At 45.6% G+C, this 27,228-nt stretch overlaps 1 protein-coding gene across 5 annotated transcripts in view; it reads left to right on the top strand.

Moving 5' to 3' along the window:
- SFXN5 (sideroflexin 5) overlaps nucleotides 1–27,228 on the top strand; it is a 116,547-nt gene that overhangs the window by 28,506 nt on the left and 60,813 nt on the right. For all 5 annotated transcript variants that reach the window (XM_030877554.2, XM_060309135.1, XM_030877560.2 and 2 more), the window contains exons 4-6: nucleotides 11,614–11,640; nucleotides 12,132–12,186; nucleotides 14,168–14,193. In XM_030877554.2, coding sequence (XP_030733414.1) covers nucleotides 11,614–11,640; nucleotides 12,132–12,186; nucleotides 14,168–14,193 — 108 coding nt within the window. The remainder of the gene's footprint in view (nucleotides 1–11,613; nucleotides 11,641–12,131; nucleotides 12,187–14,167; nucleotides 14,194–27,228) is intronic.

A 27,228-nucleotide genomic window follows, 5' to 3' on the forward strand; every position in this document is an offset into this window, starting at 1 on the left:
CTATCCTGAAAGCCCCCATGTGCCTCCAGGGAGCTGGGAGGAGGGGAGAGGGTGGGGGGGCCCTGGCACTAGCTGTACTTCCCGGTTCTGGCTCACGTTGGTAATGCCTGCAGTGTCCATCTGGAGGCTGGGTAGCACAGTGCTCTAGGTGTGAGCCTGCTGTTCAGTCCCCCAATAAACAGATTGCCCGTCCCCCGCCCTCCTGGCTCCCCAGAGCATTGGGATTGGGCTCTGCTGCAGATCTCACAGTGCTTCCCTCCCTGGGCTTCATCTGCAGAGCCACAACCCCTCTGGCTTCCAGAGCCACAGGAAGAAAGGATGGGTGGTGACATACCAGCTCAGGATCTGGGGAAGCCTCAGTGGTCGGGAATTCATGAAGTCTCCATTCCTGGTTCAGGCTGGCCCTGCTCAAGGGTCATGCCTGTGCTGTCTGAAGAGCACAGATCAGATCATTCTGTGCCAGGTAGATGGGGATGGTTCTTGACTTCATTGTGGAGAGTGGCCTTTTGTGTTCTGGGCTCTGTGCCTGCCCTGATGTCCTTTTGCAGGTGTGTGAGTCAGAAGCCCGTGGCTGTGTCTTGATGCCTGTGGGCCTGTCCTGATGTCATGGGCACCACTGGGTATCCTATGCACTATTTTGCTATCTAACCTGCCCTCCAGTTACAACATCCCACCAGGGGGTTCGTGCAAGCAGATTGATAGTTTATTCCCCCCTGATGGCCTTGGTTAGCAGGTGACTGATATCTCCTCCAGAGACTGTTAACTTGTTGAAAAGTTGCTATACCGATGAAAAATTAGTCCTGAGGATAAAATAAAAATAAGTATAATTTACTCTTTGGGCTTGACAGGTAGAAATTTGATGGGCTAGGAACCCTAATAAGGACTGCAGCTATCAGTTAAACAACAAAGCCATAGATGGGAGCAAAAACGTAAGCCCGGGCAGCTTAAGTTTCTGGATGTTTGCTGTGCTGTGTGCATTTTATATGCCAGGACCTTGCTGGAATGGTTTGACGTGGATGGAGATGGGTGGGGTTCAATATGGAACGCTCCCCCATGGTAATGAGGCACCACTCACTGTGAGCTCACCAAGGGCCAGGAGCCGTGTTAATATTTGCACTTTACAAGTACTAACTCAATTAATCTTCACAGAAACGCTGTTTGGTAGATGCCTATATTAACCCCATTTTAAAGGTAAGAAAAGGGAGGCTCAGAGAGATTATATTACTTACCTCAGGTCACATAACTAGTATGTGGTGGGACAGGAACGCTAGGCCTGGAAGATCCAACGCCCATCTCTCACCCACTATCTGAAGGTGGATTTGGAAGGGAAGGTGATACTCTGGAGTGGAATGTGTATGCTAACACGGGGCAGAGTGAGTCGGGGGGGGGGTAGGGGTGCTGTCAGAGGAGCTTGGTGTGTGTGCATGTCTCGCAGCCCTAGTCACACTGTGCGGTTAACCCTGCCAGGCCAGGTCATGGGCATCTGCGGGGCACCCGGTACGTGAAAGGCGCTGCGGCAGGTGGGCGCGGGGCAGGTTCCTGCCCTCACGCAGCTAGCTCCCGCGCAGGTGCACAGGTAAGCAGGCGCCTGGAGGTAGGCTGGTGGCGAGGCAGTTTGGAGTTACGCTACGGTAGAAGGAGTTCAGTGGTGAGAGACTCCTGAGAACGTAGGTGCTGAGGAAGGGCTTCGTGCAGGGGAACGCAAGCGGTTGGATGTAGAATGTAGGGAGAGACCCAAGGCCTGGGACGGACGTCCCCGTAAGTCACAGACAAAGGCCGAGAAGTAGAGTGAAGAGAGAGAGAGCGTGATGAGAGAAAGAGAGAGAGAGGGAGAGAAGTTGAGAGAGGAAGCTGGGAAGTTTCGGGCCAGGTTGTGAAAGTTTTTGAAACCCAGAGAGTTTTTGAAACCGAGCCAGCATGGCTGTGTTGTACTGCAGCAAGGGAGATGCAGGACAGTGGAACTGTGATCGGATCATTCTGTGCCAGGTAGATGGGGAGGGGTAATTGCCGATAAGGAAACCAGCTTGGGAGCGACTGGGGTGGTCAGGAGTGAGGGGGGCAGGTCTCTGGGAGCCACCGTAGGCTTCTGAGCGGCTGTTCTGGCCCCTCATTACACATTCCCCAGAGGCTGGGAACCCGCCCACCTGACTCCGAGCCCACGCAGCACCCAGCATAGCATATTGGTTGCTCAGAGGCCCCATGTAGGATGGATTCTGCCTGCAGCCCGCCAAGAAAGGGCAGCAGAGATGTAAGAGATACTGCCAGTCTCCTCCCCTGGCAGAGCAGAAATGGGGTCAGCTGTGTTTGGGCTTTGCTGAAAATAGAAGAGAAGATACTGGAGAGTTAAAAATACTTGCACCCTGAATCTTCTCTGGGTATCTGCAGGATTGTCAGAAGCTTGGCTGACATCCCCCTCTTACCCTGACCCCTAGCCAGAGACTTCTGGGGTCCTGACCAGCACCCAGCCCCTCTGGGGCAGCTACAGGTTGGCCCTTATCGTTAGCACAAAATAGGCAAGTGATTAGTATCAGCTGAAGCATGTGTATGATGTGCTAGGAGTTGTACTGGGTGCTGTAGACTCATCTCTTGGCTGGGTCACTGTGGTGGCCTCCTGGGTGGTCTCCCCATTCTGCCTGGGCCCCCTCTGCTCATTCCCAATATAGTACTCAGAGTGATCTGTGAGAATATACATGACACGGTTCTCTGCTCCAGGGTTTCTCGGCCTCAGCACGATTGGCATTTGGGGCTGGATGGTTCTTTGTCGTGGGGGCTGTCCTGTGCACTGTAGGACATTGAGCAACACCCCTGGCTTCTACCCACTGGGTACCAATTAATGACAACCAGACATTACCAGATGGCCCCTGGTGAAAAACTGCCCTCCTGTTAAGAACCACAGCTCTAGTAAAAACTCAGAGTAAAAGCCACAGTCCTTAGCACAAGCTGCAACACCCCAATTCCTCTCTGATTTTGTCTCCTACTACTCTTTCCCTTATTCAGTCCACTTCAGTCACACTGGCCTCCTTGATGTCCCTCAAACATGCTGGGGAGGCCCATTCTGCCTCAGGGCCTTTGCACTGGCTGTTCTGCTGGACAGAATAATCTCCCACCAGATATCTGCATGGCCTCACTCCCTCCTTCAGGTATTTCCTCCAAAGTCACCTCAATGAAAACTACACTGACCACCTTACTATACATCATCCTACTTGAGAATTTCTCCAGGGAAAGAAAAGTCAAGGGAAGCAAAAGAAGGAGCCACTAGGGTCAGAGGCAGGACAAGAGATGGAATTTTGGGGGTCCATGGCCAGTGGGGGGGATCCAGGGACTAGAGGTGCTTCTGGGGGTGGGGGAATGCAACCTCAGTGTCTCACCCTTCCCTCTACCACCCCAGCTCCAGCCCTGGTCTTTTCACCCCTCTCCCCTATGACAGGAGCTGTGGCCCTGGTCATGTCACTGTGTTCCTGTGTCCCCTGAGTATTCCCCATCCTTCACCCCTCCTTTTGCGAGGACCCTACTGCAATACATTTTTTAAAAAATCCATCCTTGCTGCTAGTACACACTCCCTATCCTTACCCTGTCCTACTTTCCCATGTTTCTTGAAGCCCTCATCCTTCTAACATATGAGAAAATTTACTTTTTATTATTTTTATTGTTTGTCCGCACAAGCATGTGAGCTCTACAGAAGCAGAGATTTTTGGTCTCTGTTTTCACTGATATATTCTTAGTGCCTAGAGCAGTGCCCAGCAAATAACAGGTGCTCAATAAATATTTGTTGGATAAATGAATTTTCTTTAATCGTCACAAGAACCTTGAAAGTAAGTATTCATATTCCTATATCACAAATGAGGAAATGGAGGCTCAAAAAGATTAAGTAAATTGCCCCAAATCACAAGTAGGAGATTTGGAATTCCAATTCCCAGAAAATGGTTTGACTGCAGGGTCTGGCCTCTTAAGAGACAGAAGCTGTGTGTACACGAAATTCGCGACTGCTAATGTGTGTTATGTAGCAGAATGAGCGGGGATGTTCCTTCTCCTTTCATCTGTAGAACTGGGGAGTACCTTTGCCCCACATAGATATGCATTTGTATCTATTACCTGGGAGTAACCATGGCAACAAAATTAATGGTGAGGAATAATGGGATTGGCCCAAATGATAAATTAAGAAGATTTCTTGTTGTTTTATGGAGGCATCCTCTGCCTTACAGAAGGATCCCCTTCAGGCTCTGTTTAATTACCTTCTGGAGGTTGTTTTAAATAGGCTCTGTCTTTGCTGCTTCAGAGGTTTGGAGAAGCAGCTTGGAAGGAACCAGACTGGGGAGGGGAAGGAGCCAGACTGGGGACAGGGCCTGGGCAGTGACTCCTCCATCTGGGGTCTGGGCACTAGAGGTCTCTGCCCTGAGAAGGCAGGGCTTCTCCTCCTGAAGCTTGTTTGGGGCCCACTCTCTACCCCTCCCTTGGCTTCTACACTGGGTTTCTAATAGGTTCAGATGGCAGCTCAGCTGAGACTGAGGCCATTTCTGAAATCAGCAAACTTCTGCATTGTTCCAGCAACCTTTCACCCAACTGTTTCCCCACACCCTCTGTGTCCTCATTCTCCAAGTTGAGAAATCAAGAAAGGTCCAAAGTCTCACATCCACGCTGGTTTGTTGCTGCAGCCAGTAAGTTCTAAGGGATCAGGGTTGCACTTTTTAATGTTCAGCCAGAGGCACAGGGAGAGATGGCTGAGCCCAAAGGAGATCAGGTCACACTGAGGAATTGTACTTTAAAGCGGAGCTGCTTTGGTGGGCTGACAGAAGACAGGGGGGTCTCCCTGTCCTAGATTCTCAATGTGGATGGACTGTCCATTGCATCTCCTTTGGCCTCTCATCAAATGCTTTACATTCCAGGACTATCCTTGCTTGTAACCTGTTTGCAGGGCTGGCTCATTAAACTGCAAACTAGCAACCAGCTCTTGGCTTGTGGGTGGTGTCTGCTGCCATTTCTGCATCCAGCATCTGCCCCATGGGTCCAGCAGGTCCCAGGGAAAAGCCCAGACCCGAAGAGTCAGACCCGAGGCCTTGTCCTGGGATCTCTGTAAGCTGGGCCAGGCATCATCAGACGAGAAGGGACCCTGGAGGGACTAGCTTCCACCTCCTGTATGATTAATTCAAAAAAACAATGTAAGGCTAAGGAGTGAGGTGACTGGCACAGGAAGACCATGTGAGTTAGTGGCTAAGCCAGGCCCCAGATCTGCGACCCTGACTATTGTTGCTGCAGCCTGGAGATGGGATGAACCCAAATGAGATCAGGTCGTGACTAGGAAGTTTAGTTTAAAATGGAGCTGTCCCTCCCACCTCACCCCAAAACCTCCTGAGATGGGAGCACTGCCAGATGCCATGAGAAGAGCCTCAACACTACTTAGTGCTCCTTCCTTCCTCCCTCCACTGGAAAGGCTTCTCTGACATCATGGGAAACAGTTTCCCAAAACCCCAAATGGGTTACCTTAGTTAGGGCTATACTAACTGCTGTAATGAAATGATCTCAAAACACACCAGCTCAAATAAGACAGACATTTATCTCTCTCCCATGCAATAGTTTGAGTTCCAGGTGGGCAGGTGGCTCTGCTCCACAGGATCATTCAGGAACCCAGGCTCCTTCCATCATGTTTCTCCACCATCTCCTTGGGTCCTCCTCTCTGCACAGCCCAGGCTGCACTGCAGCCACATCCTTGCTCTGGCTCACAGGCAGGTGACAGCAAGTATAGGCTGGGAGGTGCTAGCCAGGCAAAGGCACATCTCACTTCCCCTCAGATGCCACTGGAGGACTCAGTCACATGGATAAGCCTAACTGCAAAGGAGGCTGGGAAGTGTAGTGCAGCAGGTCAGCCACCTGCCCGCTACCTTTCTATTACTGTGGACGAAGGGGCATAGGTTTTGTCGGAAAGTTAACAGTCTATGCCATAGAGGTCAATAAGGGGCTTGGAAGTTGTGCCTGCTATTTCTATTTTTCTAGTGGTTACTCTTAAATTTTTAACAATCATTTTTGAGTAGGTAACACGTGAACAATCTACGGAATTCTAAAGCTATCAAAAAAGTATAGAATAAAAAATAAGTTTCCGCAAGAGGGAAGAGATATGGGAACATATGTATATGTTTAACTGATTCACTTTGTTATAAAGCAGAAACTAACACACCATTGTAAAGCAATTATACCCCAATAAAGATGTTAAAAAAAAAAAAAGTTTCCCTTTCCCTGTCTCCCAGTTTCCCACTTCTCCCTAGGGTAACCATCAGTTTCTTCTGTATCCTGCCAGAGATATCTGCATACATTTATCCTTTTCCTTTAAGTGCTAATGATATAACAGTGATAACTCCAGGGACATTCAGTGGAGCATGGTTGTAATAGCAAGAAATGGGACAGTGACAAAAGGACAAATATTGTATGATTCTCCTTATATGAAATATCTAGAGTGGTCAAATTCACAGAGACATAAAGTAGAATGGTAGTTGCCAGGAGCTGAGGGAAGGAGTACTGGGGTGTTAGTACTTACTGGGTACAGCGTTTCAGTTGGGGAAGATGAAAAAATTCTGGAGATGGTTGGTGGTGTACAACAATGTGAATGTACTTAATGCTACCGAACTGCACTTAAAAATGGTTAAATGGTAAATTTTATGTTATTTATATTTTACCACAATAAGGAAAAGATGAGAAGTAGCTTAAAAGTCCACCAATAGGGTGCAGTTTACAATATATTCATTCAACGTTTCTGTTAGGAAGAATAAGGCTGCTCTCCATGCTGTGATGTGGAAAGATCTCCACATATATATACTAGATGCCTAAAGGGACAGAACAGTGTGCACTGGTATGCTAGCATTTAGAGATGGCGCGTGGGGATTCAAGAGTGGGGGTTATGGAACCAGACTGATGGGGTTCAAATCCCAGTGCTGCCGTGGGATTGTGGGCAAATCACTAAATATCTCAGTGCCTCGGTTTCCACATCTATAAAATGGGAGATATACTGGTCCCTGCCTCATAGGGTTGTTGAGGAGATTAATAAGTTAATATGTACAAAGCCCTGAGAAAGGTATCTGACACGTAGCACTTATTCACTAAATGTGACTGAATGAGTCTGCGTCCCAGGTCACGAGCTGTAGTTCTGGCTCCACCTCCGAGACCCTGGGCATGGTTCTGAGCTTTACTTTTCTCATCCGTCCTATGGAAACAGATTTCTGAGTGTGGGACTCAAATAGTTAATGGGACCATTGCCACTTATCTGTGACACTAGCCTGCCTGGGCCGTGTGTGGAGGTGTCATCGCGGTTGGAGAACACGCCTGTGAGCTCTGGGCTTCTGGCCTTGCCTGCTCCCACCCCTGCTGAACTTCTGCCTTTGCTGCTGAGCCGGTGCTGCCTGAGTCTCCATCACTGCTCTCTGGGTGGGGGCGGAGAAGGCAGCCCTTGAACCTGAGGGACACAGATGCAGCTGTGGATTACAAGGGCTGCTTGGCTGGACTTGGGCGGGAGGGGAGGAACAGGTGCTGGGGAGGAGCGTCTGCTGCCCGGCTGCAAAGGGAGGTTCTGGGACCTCAGATGATGTCAGCCAAACTTCTTCCTCTTCTCGTGCCTCAGGCCTGGCTGTCACCATGGCCAGACCAGACATCGGTGTGCTCCAGAGGGCCCCTGGAGAACAGGGGGGACACAGGTCTGGAGGCAAGGAGGCTTGGGTGCCCATCTCCATCCTGCCACCAGGCCCCTGGAACCATGGCTGAGTCACTTAGTCTCTCTGAGATGAGTTGCTTTGTCTGAAAGTAGTCTACCCACCTCACAGGCATGTTGTAAGAATAAGACAATAGAGATGAAGTTATTTTGAAAAATAATTAAGTCCTTTTAAAAAATACCGCTCGGGCTTCCCTGGTGGCGCAGTGGTTCAGAGTCCGCCTGCCGATGCAGGGGACACGGGTTCATGCCCCGGTCCGGGAACATCCCACATGCCGCGGAGCGGCTGGGCCCGTGAGCCATGGCCGCTGAGCCTGCGCGTCCGGAGCCTGTGCTCCGCAACGGGAGAGGCCGCAGCAGTGAGAGGCCCGCGTACTGCAAAAAAAAAAAAAAAAAAAAAAAATACTGCTAATTTGACTGACTTCCCCTCTATGTTAGGCATTTATGGAGCATGATCTAGGGGCCAAGTATTTCAGCTATGCGTGTTTCAGTGAACCTCTGTATCAGTCAGTATAAGCCAAGTGCTTGTAACAAACAACCCCTGGATTTCAGGGACTTATACAGTAAGGTCTGTTTCTCACTCATGTCAGAGTCCAGTGCAGCTCAGGAACTTGGCACATGCCGTTGTCCAGGAGCCAGGCTCCTTTTACCTCATGGCTTTACTGTCTTCTAGGGCCTCATTGTCCTCCTCTGGATCCTCTGTGGGAGGCTTTGGGGCCAAGCCTGGAAGTGGTGAACTCCACTTCCACCCACAGTCCATTAGCTAGAACCCGGCCATGTGAGGCCATCTGACTGTGGGGGAGGGTGGAATGCATAGACTTAGCTGTGTGCCCAAAGTGAAATGCCAGCTGCCAGGAGCACCAAGCATAGTCCCCGCCCTGCCCTTACAGCACCCCATTGTACTAATGGAGAAACTGAGGCATGGAGGCAAAGTAATTTGCCCTGGGCCACACATCCAGTAAGTGATTGGAATGCAGGCTGCCTGGTCCTAACACCTGCTCTTTACACTGTTCTTTAATGTCTTAGATCAGTGTTTTCAGCCCAGGCTGTTCATCAGAATCATGGGGATTTTTTTTCTTTATTTATAAGAATTGTATGAAGAGATCTTGAGTTTTTTAAAAAAATAAATAGCTTTAGATTTGCTGTGTGCATGGCTCTAGGAGATGGTGGGGGCTGGCACTCAAAGGCAGGCCCCTGCTCTGAGGGGCTGGACTATGACTGTACAAGGTGAGGGGACCCGGACCCAGGAGATTCTGATTTGGGGTGGAGAGCGTGGGGTGTTAGGAGTCTGTGCCCAGGGCCTGGGGTCACACCTGGGATGATGCTGGGACGTGGTGGGATGCACTGCAGAAGGCACTTTCTGAGCAAAGAAAGATCAACCTTTTATCATTTTTTTTACCTCTCTGCTGTTATGCTCTCACATACCGTCTTTGGCTAACAGTGATTCTACATTTGGTTTTTCTTTCTTTAGTCCCCTCTGTTCCTCAAATATAATTAAGAAAAAAATCTACTGCCTCTAATCTTTCTGGGTCTGGAATAGCAGACAATCAAATATGTTTGAAATGTATCTAAAATCAGAGTGATTAGGCTGTGAATTAGGCTTAAGGGACTGCTGTTAGTAAAATGCATAAACTTTAATACAGATGGTCCTTGACTTATGATGGCTCAACTTACAATTTATAGACTTTATGACGGTCTGAAAACGATATGCATTCAGTAGAAACTGTACTTTGAATTGTGAATTTTGATCTTTTCCTGGCTGGTGTTACGTGGTCTGATACTCTCGTGATGCTGGGGAGGCAGCGAGCCGCATTTACCAGTCAGCCACGAGATCGAGAGGGAAACCACCCATACGCTTAGAACCATTGTGCACCCACACGACCAGTCTGTTTTTCACTTTCAGTGCAGTATTCAATGAATTACATGAGATATTCGGTACTATATTATAAAGTAGCCTCTGTGTTAGATGACTTTGCCCAACTGTAGGCTAATGTCAGTGTTCTGTGCACATGTAAGGTGGGCCAGGCTAAGCTATGACGTTTGGTACTTTCGGAACGTTAAATAATTTCAACTTACAATGGGTTTATTGGCACATAACCCCACTGTAAGTTGAAGAAGATCTGTATATCAATTTTATAACTCTATTATTGCTACCCAGTAGCATTCTGCAGCTTACTTTATATCGCAGATGACAACATTGCCGTATAAATGAAACATAACTATTCCGTTATAAAACTTTAAACATCAGTGCTGACCACGTCTCCCCTCTTACCTCATACCCTTCTTGCTCTGTTAAAAATGCACTGGCCTTTGGTTTGCCCACAATGTAAAATTTTACTTGCTATATTTTCTTGATTCTAAAAAGGCTATTTTATCACATTTTATCATCTCTTAAATGGGATGAATCTTTTAACTGATGGACGTCTTGGCGTTATGCCACCGTTTTCTTTTTTTTTGGCGGTACGCAGGCCTCTCACTGTTGTGGCCTCTCCCCTTGCGGAGCACAGGCTCCGGACGCGCAGGCTCAGCGGCCATGGCTCACGGGCCCAGCCGCTCCGCGGCATGTGGGATCTTCCCAGACCGGGGCACGAACCCGTGTCCCCTGCATCGGCAGGCGGACTCCCAACCACTGCACCACTAGGGAAGCCCTTTTTTTTTTTTTTTTTTTAATTAATTAATTTATGGCTTCATTGGGTTTTCATTGCTGCATGTGGGCTTTTCTCTAGTTGCGGCGAGTGGGGGCTACTCTTTTGTTGCGGTGCGGGGGCTTCTCATGGCGGTGGCTTCTCTTGTTGGGGAGCACGGGCTCTAGGCACACGGGCTTCAGTAGTTATGGCACGCGGGCTCAGTAGTTGTGGCTCGTGGGCTCTAGAGCGCGGGCTCAGTAGTTGTGGCACACGGGCTTAGTTGCTCCACAGCACCTGGGATCTTCTGGGACCAGGGCTCAAACCCGTGTCTCCTGCATTGGCAGTCAGATTCTTAACCACTGCGCCACCAGGGAAGCCCCATAGTTTTCTTTCTTAGTGGCACATAATAGTATGTCTTAGGATCAACGATGTCTTAGAGTCAATGAAATGCAGTATTTTTATCATTTGAAGGAATTGACAAATTGTTCTCCAGCCCAACCCCATGCTGTGCTGGAAGAGACAACCTCCTCATTCATCTGAAAGCACACAACCTTCTTATAACAATAACAAAAATAGGAATAATAATATCTACAAGATTTAGCACTTGTAAAGTACCTACTATGTGTTCAGCACTGCTCCAGGCACTTTTCATACGCCTCTTCAACAATGTTAGAGCACACCTATTAACCCCATTTTACAGATGAGGAAATTGAGGCTCAGAGGTAGAAGTGGCAAATCCAGGGATCCAGGCAGTCTGTGTAGCTCTGAAAAGTTATGCTGTGCTGCCTCTAGTGATTCTGGGAGACAGCTGAAGTATCTTCATTTAAATCAGGGCTTCTTACCTGGCCACACCTTAAAATGAACTAGGGAGCGTTAGGAAAATGTTGGAAGAATTCTTCAAGTAATTTTACGGCACAACCAGAATTGAGAACCCTCGGTTTAAATAATCTGTTTGAGGGGCTTCCCTGGTGGCGCAGTGGTTGAGAGTCCGCCTGCCGATGCAGGGGACACGGATTCGTGCCCTGGTCCGGGAGGATCCCACATGCAGTGGAGAGGCTGGGCCAGTGAGCCATGGCCGCTGAGCCTGTGCGTCCGGAGCCTGTGCTCCGCAATGGGAGAGGCCACAACAGTGAGAGGCCTGCGTACCACAAAAAAAAAAAAAATCTGTTTGAGATCCCCCAGCTGGATCTCTTGGTTAGAAAATGTGGCTTTGAGACCTTAAACTGATACGTGCTTTTAATCTTTGTTTTTTCTTTTCTTTTCCTTTCTCTCTCTCTTTCCCTTCCTTCCTTCCAGCTCTGGAGTGCACAGAAAATCAAGCAGGTAATTCAATTTTGGATTCTTTTCCTTCCTTTCTGCTGTTCTCAGAGACCCTGCCCTGCCCTGCCCTGGCCCGACACCCCTTCTTTCATCCCCAGCACCAGGGTCTGAATTTCTGAAGACTAGAGCTCAGGTCAGCCTGCCTTTCCCTGGGCCCCCTGACCTCCTTCCCCATGGGCTCCTTCCACAAAACCCTTATTGTGGGCCTGTTGTGTGCGTGGCATGGGGGACAGAGGGCCTGGAAGGTAGACACGGTCGGCTCTGTGCTGCATTCAGCTTTGAGCACTAGTTAGGAGGAGAAGCTCTGTTTATGGCCCATGTTTGGTTTTCTCTTGCCCCGAGTGGTGGGAAGGATTGACTGGCCACAAGGCAAGGTGGGATACAGCCACTGGCCACCTAAGTCTTCCTGGGGGAGCTGTCCTCCCCCTCCCCCCTCCCATGTCCCATCTCCCTCCCCAGCTGTCACCCTGTGCTCTGTTCCCGGCTCTTGCCAGGCTATTCTACACCCGGACACCAATGAGAAGATCTTCATGCCCTTTAGAATGTCAGGTAAGCCCTTGGGAACCTCTGGTTCTGCCTAGCCTGGGCCAGTTACAATGGTCACAGCTCCAGGAGTGTCCAGATGCGCTTGGCCTGAGGGACGTACAGAGCCTGTTACACACACAACCACACTCGCACCTGCATGGTCACTTTGGCTCCACTGTACAGGACTGGCCAGCCTATGGAGCTTTTAAAATGTGCCCGTCTGCCTTTTCTGCCTGAGCAGTTAGGGTAGAATCGGGGCCTCCACAGGTGAATCTGGTGCCCCCAATGCCAGGTTACACCCCATTCACTCAGCAGCAGCCCCAGGGTGACGCCTTCTAGGGCAAGCCCTGCCTTCCATGAGCCACTCCTCTCTTACCTGTGCACACTGAGCGCCTTCCTTCCAAGCCCTGCTCCCTACTCAGCCTTTTCATGCAGTTAACCCCCAGACTAACTCCCTTGTCTCTGATCCTACTTTTAGCCTGCCCTTCTGAATGTATGCACTACATTTGTACCACTACACACGCAGGGAGGCGGATTCCTGTTCTGTGGAGACCAGTGGGTAGAGAGGGTAATGGAAGAATGGGTATAAGATCCCTGCCCTCAGGAAGTCCCTGCCCTGTGGTCACTAGAGGGACAGCTCTGTTACGTAGAGCTTAATGGCCTGGAAAGCACTCGCCCATACACTGGCTGGGGCCGGCGTGGTTGTCCTGCCTACGGTTCTGAGAGGCTAAGGGCTTTGTCCAGAGTCACACAGCGGAGGTCAGACTCACACCAGCATGCTGATGCCTCCTCCATGCTGTTTCTCAGTGCTACGGAGTGTACCCCCACCCCTGAGTCACAGGGCGGGTGGGAGGGCTGGTGGCTGCTGCCTTGGGAAGCCCTCAGGCGGCTGGAGGAAGGGTCCCTACCAGTGGGTGTTCTCAGTCCGGGAGGTTAGTCAGCCCCCCGCCCCGCTCAGAGAGCCTGAACTCACGGGGCTGAGAGAACAGACAAGCACATGTCATTGTGCAAACGGGCAGTTAGTGCCCGGTGACCCTTGCTTTGCCGTAAGGAACTCCAAGGCGGTGAAGGCTCTTGTAGCTGCGGCTGTAGGTCCTCCCCAGTGCCTGCGTGGGGCCATAGCAGGCTCTCCCCCCGAGACTGGCTTATTCTGCGATTCTCTGATCAGTCTTTGGGCCTCTCCCTGGAGGGGTGCAGGTAGGAGAGTGGCGGCTCATGTGTACAAATATGCACACGCAGGACACCAACCTTTGCTCTAGACGTAACCCGTGCAATTGTGGTTCCCTGCTGCTGGGCCACCAGCTGACTGGCTGCTGTAAGTTAGTGGCTGGGACAGGAGGATGCCCGCCTACAGCAGTGAGGCTGGGGGAGGGGCCTTGCCACAGTCTGGGTGCCATGAGCCGTGGGGAGACGGCCAGGGCCCAGCTGCACTTCATGCCGGCCCTTTCCTGCTCTGCTGAGATGTCCAGCCAGGGCCCTAGAGATTCAAAGAGCTCTGGCACTTAGAGGCACACATCTCAGGTGGGTAGGGAATGCCCTTTCCAGAAATGGTCATGAAGCTGGGAAAGTAAGGGTGTGTTTTAGAAAGACAGGCTGAGGGAAGGAGGAGGACGTCCCAGGGCCTCCAGAGACATTGTGGGGAGGTTGGTGGGCCTTCATGGCTCCTGGAGGAAATCGTGGGAGGACCACCAAGTGCAGAGTGGCGGCGCCCCGGCCACGGGCGCCTCCTTCGGGAATGGGCCCCTGGCTTTGGGGGCGAGTGAGGACTGAGGGGAACAGAGACAAGGAGGTTGGGGGACACAGGGGAGCCCTCTGTCTTGGGGAGGGCTGGGCTGGGAAAAGGTCTGGGGCTAGAGGTGCCTCCCGCTTAACTGACCTGAGCCCTCTCCCTGGGGCCACTGCCAAGGCCAAGGCCAGAAGTCTCTCTGGCCTCCCAGTTGAAAGGCAGGTGGGACAGAGTCAGATGGGATTATAAAACCCAACTCTTCTCTCTGTCCTCTCACAGGTTACATTCCTTTTGGGACGCCAATTGTAAGTATTACCTTCAAAGGGTTTTCTTGTCTACAAAAATTTTTTAATGTATAACTTTACATCGCTCAAATAAATATTTGAGTTGTTGATTTAGGATAAATTCCTGGAGCGGACTCACTGGAGAAAATATCATATATTTCTTTTTAATTCTCTTGATGTGTATTGTCAGACCTCTTTCCATAGAACGTGTGCCAATGTACACCCAACAGGGCCTCAAAGTGCCTGCATCCCTGTATATTTCCCATTTCAAGTATTGTCGTTAATTAGGACATGCTGGTTTGATTACAGGGAAGTTTTCCCAGAAAGCTTGGGAAGTTGGAAAGTAAGGGTGCCTTCTGAAAACTGGAAAATTCAGCATTATTTTTGTTCTGTTTTGAAATCAGGATTAAGCTTACTGTTAATCTTTTTATATTGGAGTAAAACAAATGTACAGAAAGGGTGCATTTGTCATAAATGTAAAGCTTGATACGTTTTCACAAAGTGAGCTCATCTAAGTAAATATCACTTAGATAAAGATATAGTGCATTACCAGTGTCTCAGATACCTCTTATGTACCCCTCTGAGTACTAACCTCACAGGGAACCACTTTTCTGACTCCTTCCTTCATTATATTCTCATTTTGCCTGTTATTGAACTTTATATAAATGGAATCACTTATATAAGTGTACTTTTTGGGGACTTGGCTTCTTTCACCCAATTGTTTATGAGACTTACTGTTAAATGTAGTATTAGCTTATTCTTTTTCATGGCTGTATAATATTCCACTGCTATAACTATATAGAAATTTCTTTATTCATCCTACTGTTGGTAGACATTTGGGTTGTTGCCAGTTTGGAGTTTACAACAACATGCTTTGAACATGATTGTACAAGTCTTTTAGAGGATATATATAGAGATACACACACACACACACACACACACACACACCCCTACACACATCCTCATTTCTCTTGCATTTTACCGAGGAGGCTAAAGAGATAACAACTAAATGTGGGATGTGATCCTAGAATTGGGATTGGGATCAGGGCAGGTGTATGTGGAAAATGATATTGCAGTTTCTTATAAACATACACTACAATGTGAGCCAGCAATCCTACATTTAGGTATTTACTTCAAGAGAAGTGAATACATATGTCCACACAAAGATCTATATATAAATGTTTATAGTAACTTTTTTTCATCTTAGCCCAAAGCAGGAAACAGACAAGAATGACCAACAGATGTTAAAACCACTAAGTGAAAAACTGATTGGGAACAGGATATTTACCTAGTCTGAAAGTTTCCTATATATTTCATAAATATCATTCATTCTATGTTTATTAATTGGCAGCCTCCTGTAAATAAGGGTCTTCCCTTCTGCCTCCCATTTTCTTGTTTTTTAAAACTATCAGTATGGTCTTGTATATTTTTTGTATTCAGTGGATAGTAATTTACTTTTTTCATTATTCATTTTTATATACAAATTGTGCCAAATTTGACCAATAGAAACCCTTTAAAGCAATTTCAGTGTCCATTTGACATGTCTTTTTTATGCTATGAGTATGTACGTCAATACTTTCTGGCACAATGTATGGATATTCCAAACTCATCTTGTAGTTTCTCTGCCCCATTTCTCCAAAGAGCCCTGGTTCCTTTCAGAGGGGAATGGTATTTAGGAACCAAAATCTGGATAGTTAGGTGTGCTCATTGTTACTGGTGTGTCATTGTTTCTAGGCCCTCTTAGCAGACAGAGCTAGGACATACAACTTTTTAAAAATCATGACTACATACTAATACCTCTAATTCCAATCCAACATCTCAGAGTTCTTCCCCTCCTTCCAGTCCATATCTACATCTTCCTTCTCCCTGAATGAGAATACAACAACAATGTATTTATTCAGTTACTAAATCTTATATATACAAATAAAAGAATTTCAGAATTGCTACATTAATGCTACTCAAACATGTATTAATCCCCCCCCCCACCAAATGTATTAAGTAAAGCTTGAGATTTCTTTGAAGTTCTTTTTGTCTGTTGAATAGATCCTACTGAGAGTATATAGTCAGAGAATTGTGTTCGAAAGTTATTTGAATTAAAAAAAAAGTTATTTGAATTAATAATTTTCTTCTGTGTGTATATGTTATTTATATGATATACAGTTAGGTTTATTCATTTCTGTTGCCACTGAATTTCAGATGTTTCCCCATTCTTATTGATTTATTTTGGGAACTATATAAAATGTCGACATAGTTCAGAAGTCAAAAGCTATGTAAAAAAGGCATAATAAAAGCCCCATTTCCCTCTCTATCCCTTCTACCTCCTTCCCACCCAACCTCTCTAAGTAAATAATTTTATCCTTCCTATTTCTTTTTGTAAAAATAAGCAAATACAAATACATTTCCCTTTCTTTTTTCTATAAAAGTCACCATATTATATAACCCTTTTGCGCAATGTTTTTTTTTGCTTAATGACATATCCTGGAAATCACAGTGTATCAGTTTATAGCAATCTTCCTTATTCTTTTTTTTTTAAATAGCTGCATAGTAGTATACTACATGGAAGTACCATAATTTATTCAACTATTTTCCTACATATGGACATTTAGACTATTTCCATTATTTTTCCAATATGAATAATGCAAGAATAGATAGTCTTGTGCATGTGTTTTGATACTGTTGGAGATATATCTTGAGGGTAACTTCCTAGCTTCTATGTAAGAACTAATTAAATAGACATTTCTGGCAATACTGGGCAAGAAAAAAGAGAGAAGATACAAATAAAAAATACTAGGACTAAAAAGTATAATAATTACAGATGTAATAGAAGTTTAAAGGATCAAAATGCATTGAACAATCTGGGGCAGGAAATTTGAAGACTTAGGAAAACATGGATACATTTCTGAGAAAGTACAGGTTACCAAAAACTGCCTAGCAAGAGGAAATATAGAATTTGAAAAGACCTGTAAATAGAAAGAAATTAGATCAGTTGCTTAAAATATATGCACCAAAGAAGTAACAAACAAATCAAAAATTACCACTAGGCTCCCATGATCTTTCAGGTGACTACACTCAAAGGAATAGCCAAACTCAATCTTTACAAAACTCTTTAAAGAGAATAAAAAAGAGGAAATATTCCCCAATTCATTTATGAGGCACTTTGAGACCAATACCAAAGAAGTTAGTATGAGAAAGAAAAATTATAGGCCAATATCACTTACAAAATTACACATAGTCTAAATGAAATAATAGCAAGTTGAATCCAGCACTGTATTAAAATATATCAAAAAAGATTTACCAAGGGGCTTCCCTGGTTGAGAGTCCACCTGCCAATGCAGGGGACGTGGGTTCATGCCCTGGTCCGGGAAGATCCCACATGCCACGGAGCGGCTGGGCCCGTGAGCCATGGCCGCTGAGCCTGCGCGTCCGGAGCCTGTGCTCCGCAACAGGAGAGGCCACAACAGTGAGAGGCCTGCATACCGCAAAAAAAAAAAAAAAAGATTTACCAAGAATGGTAATAGAGATGTATTAATATAGTTCATCACCTTAACAAATTGAAGGAGAAACATGATGATCTCAGTAGATACAGAAAAATCATTTGATAAAACATAACTCCATTTATAATCTTTTTTAAAAGAGAAGGTTAGTTAGGTCTAAAAGGGAGCTTCATTAACTTAATACAGTATCTGTCAGAAAAAAAAAACAAAAACAAACCAACCCCATAGCAAGAACCATTCTTAAAGATGAATCAGATAAAGGTAAAATCTTAATGTCTGGGACAGGGTAAGAATGCCTGATAGTAATGCTTCTATCCAGCATTTTCCTAGGAGACTAACAAGTACAATAAGACATGAAAAAATAAATGACCAGTATTAGGATTGGAAAGGAAGAAACAAAATTTTTCATGAGAATAGGCAAACTATTGGAACTACTATTTTATAAGATTTCTGGATGTAAGACAAGTATACAAAATAATTGCTGTATGCCTATAAACCTATAACAAACATCTAGAACATGATATTTTTTTAAAAAAGAAAGCATTTATAATAGCACTTAGAATGATAAGTTACCAAAAATAAATTCAAGAAAGGATGTGCAAGATCTTTATGGAAAAACTTATAAAACTTTATTGAAGGACATTGGAGATCTAAATAAATGGAGAGATATATCACCTTGGGTGGGAATATTCATTATCATGAAGATACCCATTTTCTTCAAATTATATTTAATTATATTCAATAAAATTCCAATCAAAATCTCAGCAGGATTTTTCATGGAACTTGAAAAGTTGATACTAAAAATTATATGAACAAGCTAAGGGCCAAGAACAGCCAAGACAATTTTCAAGAATGAGGTGGTGGGACTTCCCTGGTGGCACAGTGATTAAGAATCCGCCTGCCAATGCAGGAGAAGTGGGTTCGATCCCTGCTCCGGGAAGATCCCACATGCCACGGAGCAACTAAGCCCATGTGCCACAACTAATGAGCCCACACCCCGCCGCTACTGAAGCCCGCGCGCCTCCAGCCTGTGCTCCGCAACAAGAGAAGCCACCACAATGAGAAGCCCGTGTACTGCAACGGAAACCCAACGCAGCCAAAAAAAAAAAAAGAATGAGGTGGTAAGAGGAGAGTCACCCTACTAAGTAGCATAAGACAGTTTGGTTTTGGTTTGGAGATAAGCAAATAGATCATTGCAACAGAACAGAAAGTCTGGAAACATGCCCATGCCCATATGGAAACTTGATATTTGACAAATCAGTGGAGAAGAAGGATGGACCATCTAACAAATGGTGCTACCTATATGAAAAAGAAATAAAATTAGATTTCACCTCATACACAAAACACATTAAATATGAAAAGAAAATATTTGCAGCACTGTTTATAATAGCAAAAAGAAAGGGAACCACTGAAATGTCCATCAAGAGAATGGATAAATATTCATGATTTAGTCATGCAATGGAATACTTAACACAGGAAAGAAAATAAAGGACAGGGCTACATTTATCAATATTGATAAATCTCAAAAACAATGATGAATGAAAAAACAGTAGCAGAGTAATAATACTGTCTGATGTCATTTATATAATGTTTTAATATGCAAAGCAATATTATATGTATATATATTTATGGGTGTATTTTTCAAGGATCCATAAAACATTCATGGGAACAGTTAGCAACAGATTCATGATACTACTTACCTCTGGAGAGAGAGAGAAGGCAATGGAATCTAGCAGAGCAGGAGGTGCTTCATTTGTATCTGTTATGTTTCATCTTTTAAAAAGATAAAATTTTCACAAAAATTTGACAAAATGATAAGATTTGGCAGTATGTGGATATTCATTGTAGTATCCTCTAGACTTCTCTGTATGCTTGCAATATTTCATTTTATACATATATTTTAAATATATATCAACATGTATAGGGAATATCATTCTCATCACTATCCTTTTGTAGTTTCCCTGAAACTTCTACATTGTTCTGACATATTCTGAGAAAGTATTATGTTTTCCCCACTGTAATTGTGTGCATTTAATTTCCTTGCATTTCTTATAGTTTTGGCTGTATATATTTCAGTGCAGTGGGGTTTGGTGTGTTCATGACATTTTTATCTTCTTGATGTTATAATCTCCACCTTCCCACCTCTCTCACTTTCTTACACACACACACACACACACACACACACACACACACACGAAATATCCCTGTTTCATTGAATATTGTTGTCTTGAACTCTACTTCATCTCATATTAATATTTCTATTCCCATTTTATTTGCCTTGTAAATTATTGCCTACACATTTATATCAGAGTGATATTTAATTTCTGTGTATATGTCACTCATAGACAAAATTGAGCTTCATTCTACTTTTTTTTACCCAGTTTGAGAAACTCTGTCTTTAATAATTAATGGAACCCATTCATATTTATTCTGCCACTGGTTATTGTGAGCACTTATCCCAGCCATCAAGTAGCTTGTTTGTTGGTTTGCTTATCAAGTTTGTTATTGTTTCCATTTATTTTCCTGATTTGTACTAGAGTGGTAATTTTCATCGGTCCTTTTGATTTCTTAAGTGGTTTGGAAGGGGAGCATCCTAATCCTCTCTAATTACCATTCTCCTATTATTTTTTTTTTTGTTTTTGCGGTACGCGGGCCTCTCACTGTTGTGGCCTCTCCCGTTGTGGAGCACAGGCTCCGGACGCGCAGGCTCAGCGGCCATGGCTCACGGGCCTAGCCGCTCCGCGGCATGTGGGAGCTTCCTGGACCGGGGCACGAACCCCGTGTCCCCTGCATCGGCAGGCGGACTCTCAACCACTGCGCCACCAGGGAAGCCCCTCCTATAGTATTTTATGGAGAGATTTAGCTGTATCTACCTTATTAATATCAATAATTGAATAGTAAATAGGACCTCCCCAACCCTACCCATAAAGGAAGAGACTTTTAGCATACCGTTTTACCCTACTCTCTACTCTACCATTTCACCCGTACACACCTGTCAAGATTTTGGAAATAATCTGGAATCTCACCAGTTTTTTGAATCCTTGCTTACCACCTGTATTAAACTTCACAATTTTTTAGGCTTTTCGTGTGTGTGTGTGTGTGTGTGTGTGTGTGTGTGTTCTCTATGTTTTGCTAGAGTACTTCTTTGAGTAATGTTGAGTGTGTGGGCAATACTTTCTGAGTCCTTCCATATCTGAAATGACGTTTTTTCCCTCTTATACATGAACAATAGTTGGCCTGATTCTCATTTTCTTTATTGGTAAACCTCCCCCACTCCCTTCGGGAGCTTTTGGTATTTTTTCTCTTTATCTTTGGAGTGCAGAAATATCCTTAGGATTAAAAAAAACCTTCTCCATGTATTTTATAAAATTATACAAGTAATACATGAATATGTTCTTTGGAATTCAAAAATATCACCAAGAATATTTTTAAAGTTATACAAGTAATACATGAATATGTTCTCTCAGCTCAGAATTCAAACAATGCAAAAAAAAAAAAGTAAAGTTCCTCTGACGACCCTCAACTCCAAATCTATTCCCAGAAGTAACCTCTGTGAGAAGTCTGGTGTGAACTTTCAGGCTTTTTTCTAGGCATTTGCAAAGATATGAATCATCACTAAAAATTTGTTTTTAGATAGATATGTTTTATAAGTAAAAATACACTTATTTATCTACAAGTAGCTTAATTACACTTAGCAGTTTGCCTACATAAGGATCCCCTCCCTCCCTCCCTCCCTCCCTCCCTCCCTCCCTTTCTTCCTTCCTTCCTTCCTTCCTTCCTCCCTCCCTCCCTCCCTCCCTTCCTCCCTCCTCCCCTCCCTCCCTTCCTTCCTTCCTCCCCTCCTTTCTTCGTTTTTCCTGCTGAGTAGCATTCTCTCCCATAGTGATGGATTTAGATTGTTTCTGATTATTTGCTATTAGAAATAACAGTGCTGTGAAAAATCCTTATAAAGTTCTTTTTGCACAAGTATGATGATTTCTTGAGGGCCCATTCCAGAAACTGAGTTTGCTGTGTAAAAGGCAATGCACATTTCCCTGAACACCAAAAAGATCTCACTTCTTTTCATATATTTATTGGCTATTTACATTTCCTCTTCCGTGAATTAGCTGTTAACATCCTTTGTCCATTCTTCCATTTGCTGTATTTTCCTAATTGATTTGTAAGCATTCCTTATATATTTTGGATATTAATCCTTTGAATTATATATATTACAAATCTCTCTCCCAGCTGTTCTTCCTTTACTCTCTGGTGTCTTTGTTGTAGAAAAGTTTTAAATATTGATTTTTAAAATATAATGATCTTTCCTTGGACTGAGTTTTGAGTCTTGTCCCCACTTCTCACCTCCATCTCCTTTATTAAAATAACGAGATTTGTGAGAGTTGTGTCTGGGAATCAGCTCTTAGATGTATCTATCAATTCTTCTGTTTTCATTTTCTAATTTATTCATTTTTGCTCTTGTTTTATAATATCCACTTTTCCTCTTTGATTTGTTTGTGACTGGTTTCTTAATCTTTTGCCTTGAATTTATTCTTATCTATTCTCATTCTTTCCTTCTAATGAAGCTGTTTAGGGCTCTGAATTTGCTTCTGAGTATATCGAATACTTGGTTTTCATATATAGTGATCTATGTTTTTATTTTCTAAATAAGTTTGAAATTATAGCTTTGAATCCTCTTTAGTCTGTTAGATAGTCAGAAGAATGCATTTTAAATTCCAAGTGACTGGGTTTTAAAAGGATATATTCTTTTGTTATTATTTTCTAGTTTATCTCATTTTCAGAGAGAGTGACCACTACAATTTTGCCATTTGAGATTTATTATGGTTTTCTTTGTAGCATAGTATATGATTATATCAGTTAGGAGTAGGACCACTTGTATATAACAAAAAGTTCGAAATAACAGTAACTTAAAGAAAATAATTTATTTCTCTCTCATACCAAAGAATTTTGGAGGTAGGCAGATCCCCACAGTCATCAGGAATCCAGGCTTCCATTTTTCTACACCATTCTCAGTGCTGCCTTCTAGTGTCAGTCACCTCATAGCCCAGAATGACTGCTGAAGTTCCAGTCATCACAGCCACATCCCAGGGAGGAGAAAGAAGGGAGAAGTAAAAAGATGTACCTCCTAGCTGAGTCATTTCCCTTCAAGTAGTCTTCTTCAAAGTGTCACAGAACAGTTCTGTTTATATTCCATGTAGAACTTAGCTGGATATATAGTCAATCCCTAATTATAGGGATTCTGTTAGTGAGAAAGAAGTGAAGAATAGCTATAGGTAGGCAAACAAGAATCTGCCATAGTAATTTTAATAAATATTCCATCAATGCTTAAAAATAAAAAGATATATCTTTCGGCAGTATCATCTCTCCCAAGGCAGAGAAGTTGAGTTTGGGGCTTATTCCTCATAAGAGGCCAACTGGACCCTTTCAAAATTAATGGCTGCCATCAACTGTGATAAACTAGCTAACCAAGGGATGCCAGCACTGTGTCTGGTTCACAGGTGTTATTGAGGACACCCCATATTTTTCCACTCTCTCCTCTTTGTAAGACCAATCAATCACTTCAGGGTCACTATGGCCTTCTAGGCATCATGGGAACTTGGGTGCTGATCCACTCCCATGTCGTTCAGGGCTTTACTGCTGAAGTAGACGCTGTGAATGTCCTATCAGGACCAGTCCTCTTCCAGCCTGGAGCAAACATCCCTCTGTGGATAAATGTGTAGGTTGTGAGAATAGGAATCCCTGGAATCTGAGATCCTGTATGAACACTTGACCGAGGCAAAGGGGCAGCATCACCTGGGATGGCCTCAGTGGCAGCCGGAGCCAAAATGACAGGCTTACCTGGCCTCACTGCCTAGCCCCGATTAGTTGTTTTCCGGGATTCGGAACAGCTGGGCCAGAGGCCAGGTCCCAAGAGGGGCCACTGGTCGTGGAGAACCTGTAGCCTTCCATCCAGGCACTTTGACGTGGATAAGCAATGTGAGGACTCGTTGGTTCCACTCCCTCCCGGGGCTACTGCCTCGCCCAGTAAGGAGGGAGCACTGTGGCTGTCCCGGCACTTCCACCCGAGGCCTGGCTCCCACCAGCCACATCAGCTCCCCTAGGACCCTGCTGTCACCTGGTAGCACTGAACATCTCAGCAAACGCCTGGTCTGAAGGCGAGCGAAGGTTCCAGTCCATGCCTTAGGGAAGCCCCTGCCGTGATAGAATGGGTAAGAAATATACACATGCAGAAACCACTAAAATGCTCACCAAAATAGAAATGGGGTGCCAGCGAATGTGCTAGAACTGGGTCCCTGAGTGATAAAGGGAAGGAGTGAGCAAGGCTGGCAGGTGCCTCGACTAAGATGCTTCTGGAAGCAACATCTAAACTGCCTCCTGCCCAGGTGAGCATCCCTGACTTGAACCCCCACGCTGTTGTCACCTTGCCTGAGAGTAACCCCGCCCCTACCCTGCTCACTCCCAGAGCTCAGGAGAAGCGAGCTGGTTTTTTCCCAGAAGCTGGTGCCAGTTTAGTCAGCAGATTTCACAGATCTACTGGCACCCATGTAGTGTCTTATTTTAAGCTTAACATTTGAAGATGGAAACTTTTCCCCCTTTGATGTGTGGCAAAGAGATCCCAATTTATACATAAGCATGGCGGCTAAGCCAGTGCACCACCAAGGCTGTTCCCAAGGCTGGTGCAGTTCATGGCTCCCCCTTTTCAGGTACCTTCCCAGAAGAACCCCACCAACCGTGGTCACTTCTTATAATTGGCATCTCAATTCCCATGTTTCCACTGAGAGGTGTGCAGCCCTGTCCTTTCCGGGCATGTGTGGCTGGGGAGAAGCAGGGCCAGGGTCCCGGCCCCCATCCCGTCCTCTCTGCATTTCCCCAGCTGCCAGCCTTTACCCTTGGCTCCCATAATGTCTCAGGGCAGGGAGCTGGGTTTCTCTTGTGGGCCTGAGGTTCTCCCAGGTGACATCGTGCCTCCCCTCTCAGCCCTGAGCTCCCTGACGCTGCTGTCCTCCTCTCCCCTCCCCCTGTCATTCTGGAAGTCTCAGAACTTAAGGCCAGAACCCTGCTATCCAGCTGGGAGACTGAGGAGGGCAGACCAGGAGCATCCTGTCAGTGAGTCCAGAGGCCTTGGGTTATGTCCAAACCAGATTTCTGTCTTGGGACGTTTGGAGCTTGGACTCTACTCAGCACCCTCTCATTTTAACACTGCAGATGACTGTGTGGACTTAGAAACCCCATTTCTCCAAAAGTGCTGGTGTAAGCAAGTCATCTCTGTGGGGAGGAAGGGTGGACCATGGAGGGTTCGCTTATGTGAGGGTTTGGCTGAGTCCCAGCCTTTCTGACACCTTCCAACCCTCCTCGTCCCAGACTTGGATACCAGTCATTTTGGCTTAGTTTATACCATCCAAGAGTTGTTGCTCATTAAGCTGGAATTGACCAGTCAGGGGCAAACATTCATTTGACAAAAGATATTTTCTTTAACTGGTTGGGATCCTTTAAATAGCAGCACCCCTAACGCACCGAAGTGTTACTTTTCAGATCATTAGCTGTATAAATCAGAAGGTGGAGACAAAGTAGAAGGAAAAAACAGGCAAATTGTTGAGTACTGGGGCCCACGGAAGGTCTTTTGAAAAGTAAGAGGAACGTTTAGAATTGAGTGAGTCAGTGTGGAGGAAAAGGGTATGATGCCAAAGGACTGTTGCTTTGCCAGCGAGGACTCCCAGGTATTTGAGAAGTGAATGTCATATGGTCTCACCCCTCTGAAGCTTCTGGAAGCTCTCAAGGAAGATAGAATTTAAACAGATATTTACTACTGAGATGAATACTGCAAAGAAGGCAGGCAGGGTGCTGAGAGAGCATATAATCTAACATCATGTTGAGGGCCAGGGAAGGCTTCCTGGAGGAAGTGACAACTAAGCTGAAACCTGGAGGATGAGGAGGGATTAGCCAAATGGAGATGGGGTGGAGGATGGGAGGACCAGTTATTTCTGCCGTTATCTTGCCAAGCAAGGCGATTCTGTGCCCTGTGGTCTTCCCCTGACTTAAGTTTCACCACCCAGTTGTTTTGGCACACACCCTGTTTCCCCTCTGGATTTTTTAAAATACTTTTAAAAAGTTTTCTTGGGCTTCCCTGGTGGCGCGGTGGTTGCGAGTCCGCCTGCCGATGCAGGGGACACGGGTTCGTGCCCCGGTCCGGGAGGATCCCACATGCCGCGGAGCGGCTGGGCCCGTGAGCCATGGCCGCTGAGCCTGCACGTCCGGAGCCTGTGCTCCGCAACGGGAGAGGCCGCGGCAGTGAGAGGCCCACGTACCGCAAAAAAAAAAAAAAAAAAAAAAAAATTTTCTTTTCCTTATTGCTTAAGTCACTTTCTTATGGGGTAGGGGGTTGCTCAGTTCTGAGTCCCAATATCACAGTGCACAGAATTGTGACCAGCGGGCTTGCTTCCTTGTCCTTGTCTTCAACTGTTCGTGTCCCACTTCTGGCCAAGCAGATTGAGATATTTGGTGGTGCCTCTCTCTCACGCTGAGACCTCATCTCTCTGCAGAGGTTAGAACACTCTGACTGCGGAGGCCTGAAGTGAAGATGTGATTTTTCTCGTGAGCCAGTTGCCATATGGGTGCAATTGGCCCCATTCTTGATTCTGTCCTAAGACGAGGCTCAAACACAAACTTCCCTTCTTCCTGGACTAGCCGGGGAGGCCGCAGAGGTGGGCCAATGGTCACCAGGTGGAGTGGGTAGATAAGCTAGGCTGCTCAGGAACCAGTATCACTAGGGAAGATATAATTCAAGGTGCATTAGTAATGGTAAAGAATGTTTCTCAGGGAGGATAGCATATTCACTCTTCATATGTAGTAATCCCTGTATCAATCACCTCTTGCTACTATAGTGCTGTGTAACAAACATCCACAAAATTTCAGTGGCAGCCATAAGCGTTCATTCTTGGGGATCTGCAATTACCCAGGGTTTGGCTGATCTAGACTGGGCTTGACCGAGGCAGTTTTGCTTCTCACTGCAGGTCTGGGGTCAACTGGGAGTCAGCTCACCCAGGCTGGACTCTGCTCCTCACATCTTATCCTCAGATTAGGGCACTAGTCAGGGCATGTCTCCTCTTGGCAATGTTAGGAGCACAGAGGGCCAGCAGAAACATATGAGGCCTCTGAGGCCTGGTCTTAGAACTGGCACACTGCCACTTCCTCCCACATGCCATTGGCCAAAGCAAGTTATATGGCCAAGCAACACCAAGAGCATGGAAACAAATTCCTCCCCTGGCATAGATATGGATGCAGGGAGGAGTGAAGAATTGGGACCAAAACTCAATCTGCCCCCCTCTCCAAAGGCCAATAGCCTCATGCAATCAGACTTTAACAAAAGGACTAAGGAAGAGATGGGTGATGGTGGTCATTGTCACAATCCATCATGGATCTTTTCCCTAGCCGAGAATGAATTAATGTTCTTAATGATGAATTAGCAATGTTCTTCCAGCGTGTGGTGTGGGCCCAGCTTTGTGCTGAGTGCTTTGGGGGACATCAGAGAGAAAAGCCCTAATTCTACCATCAGGAACTTACTATC

The sequence above is a fragment of the Globicephala melas genome, chromosome 12 (assembly GCF_963455315.2).
Source record: "Globicephala melas chromosome 12, mGloMel1.2, whole genome shotgun sequence".
Classification (NCBI taxonomy): domain Eukaryota; kingdom Metazoa; phylum Chordata; class Mammalia; order Artiodactyla; family Delphinidae; genus Globicephala; species Globicephala melas.